This window comes from Bison bison, unplaced genomic scaffold (assembly GCF_000754665.1).
Source record: "Bison bison bison isolate TAMUID 2011002044 unplaced genomic scaffold, Bison_UMD1.0 scf7180017857662, whole genome shotgun sequence".
NCBI lineage: Eukaryota > Metazoa > Chordata > Mammalia > Artiodactyla > Bovidae > Bison > Bison bison.
Genome location: NW_011488235.1, coordinates 34,318 through 36,490, shown reverse-complemented (window position 1 = coordinate 36,490; position 2,173 = coordinate 34,318). Strand labels below are relative to the sequence as shown.

General features: G+C 32.1%; 1 protein-coding gene across 1 annotated transcript in view; it reads right to left on the bottom strand.

Moving 5' to 3' along the window:
- Window positions 1-541: 541 nt before the first annotated feature.
- The window catches only part of BEND2 (BEN domain containing 2), a gene marked incomplete at its 3' end in the record, with an annotated part of 32,554 nt that continues 30,922 nt past the window's right edge, over window positions 542-2,173 (bottom strand). Inside the window, exon 14 of the mRNA XM_010861173.1 lies at window positions 542-742. Within this exon, the coding sequence (XP_010859475.1) occupies window positions 542-742 (201 nt within the window). The remainder of the gene's footprint in view (window positions 743-2,173) is intronic.

Below are 2,173 nucleotides of genomic sequence, written 5' to 3'. Positions count from 1 at the left end.
TAGGCCAGGGCTCAGAACTGTATCTTTGCTGGGTACCAGTGACATAAGTAAGAAATATTCTGTTTACTGCTTGGTCTAAATTTAATATTTCACAGAGTTGCTGCTGGAAGCTTTATTATTTCATCTATTTATGTCATAGATAAAGACTATACTATGCTCATGTGCACAAGGGAAAACTAGCAAATTAACCTCCTGTACTATTGTTGACACTTCTGCAAACTGATAAAGCCCAGCAGCTTCAATTTTGATCCCCAGTAAATGAAGGTGTTTGAGTTTCCATTCATCTGGCAGTCCATACCAGAAGTCACAGTCGATAATGCCTTTCCTGTTCTAATAATGCTGCTCAAGACAGAGCAATTAGCCCCGAGAACCCAAAGGCAAAAAGAAACACATTCATGAACCTGCTCCTGTCACACCCTAATGGAATTAGTAAAAGAGCAGCCTCTCTCCTCAAAACTTACACAAACTGAATAAATTTTTCTTTATCCTCTCTGACACACTTTGCTTTTATTTATTCTCACATATTCAACATGTAACAAACCTCGAAGAGCATTAATCTTATTGGCGTTCAGGGAGTACACTCCAAACTCCGTACTGCCACGGACACTATTTATCAGGACTTCCTCTGTGAACAGGCTGAGAATAAGGTATCTGGCTGACAGATCTGGGCGAGACTTCTCTTTTGCTGTCATCAGAAGTGATTTTGGCATCTGTATATTTCTACGTGGATCTCCAAGATATTCTAGAAGCAAAAGAGAAAGAAGATGTCGATTTTCATGGCAAATGTTAGGTTCAAGTTTTTTAAAACGTTGTAATAGAAAAGTTGATTTTGCTGAACTTTCAAGGCTCAAGAATTTGAGAGCTTGCATTTCCCCTTGAGTGTGGATTAGTGGATTTAACATTCATTAGCAGGATACACTCAAGGGGATATGCATTCAGCATGCACAATGCACAAACAGCGATCTTGAAGTCACCTCAGAATTCTGCCTATTACACTGTGCTAATGAATTGGAAGATTCAGTATAGTTAAGATGTCAGTTTTACCTAAGCTGATCTATCAATGGAATGAAGTTCAAATAAAAATTTCTACAATTAAAAAAATGAGAAATTGAGAGGCTAAAAAAATTAAAGCTTTAACTTTTTAGTGTATCATGAGACAGCATTAGAAATGAGACAGGAATCACTCCTGATACAATGGTACATGCTCTGATTGTTAAGAGAACAATTCAGTACTCTGCTACCTTTTAGGATATAATCAGTTTTAACATTACATTTGGTAACAAATTCTAAGTAATTATTTAAAATTAATTTTTATTGCATCAAAAATTCTAACTAGTTTTCCTTAATTGTTTTCCTACTTATAAAAAAGGCTTTTTCAAAATTAAGGATCATGATTCTTACTAAAATATTTATAATTTTTAAATGTAGGGTTTTTTATTTGGTATTGTTTATCATTCAAATATCAACAAACTTATCTTAGAATATTGTATTTTAGATAAGTTACTTGAACTTAAAAATAAATTTTAAGCCTGTTTTTATTTCTCAACTCTATAGCCTAATCATTACCGTCTTTCTTCAGTCCATAGTGATTAAATTAACCATACTTAAAAATATATTGTACATATAACAAAGAATTACTTGTTCAAGAAAATATATTAGACAAACATATGATTCTTACAATAAACATATTTTTCATCTTGGAAATCCATCATTTAAGGGGTGAGAGTATAAACTGTTGAATCACCCAGATCCAACAATTGGCAAGAGAGATTAAATTATTTTAAAAATTCACTCAGTGGGTCCAAAGACTTAACATCTGTAAGGTTAATCTAGCAATATATATTGAGTTCAGAAAAAAAGGTAAATACTATTTAACCTGGTAATTCAAATTCTGAGGATGTAATTTAAAAGAATCCAAAATATGTACAATTCTTCTTTTTTGGTGGCATGATTTTCATGATTGATGATTTTCTCTAAAAAGTCCTCAAATGAAAAACAAAAAATAACAACAAAAAGAGGGAAGTAGCTAAATAAATTATGTTGTACTTACTCAATGAAATGTTATATGCCTGTTAAAATGAAATGATTATGAAGACTGGATATTCTTAAGGAAAAACATATATTTAAAAGAAGAGTAATTATACGGAGACCATAAGTCTTTAAAATGTTCATA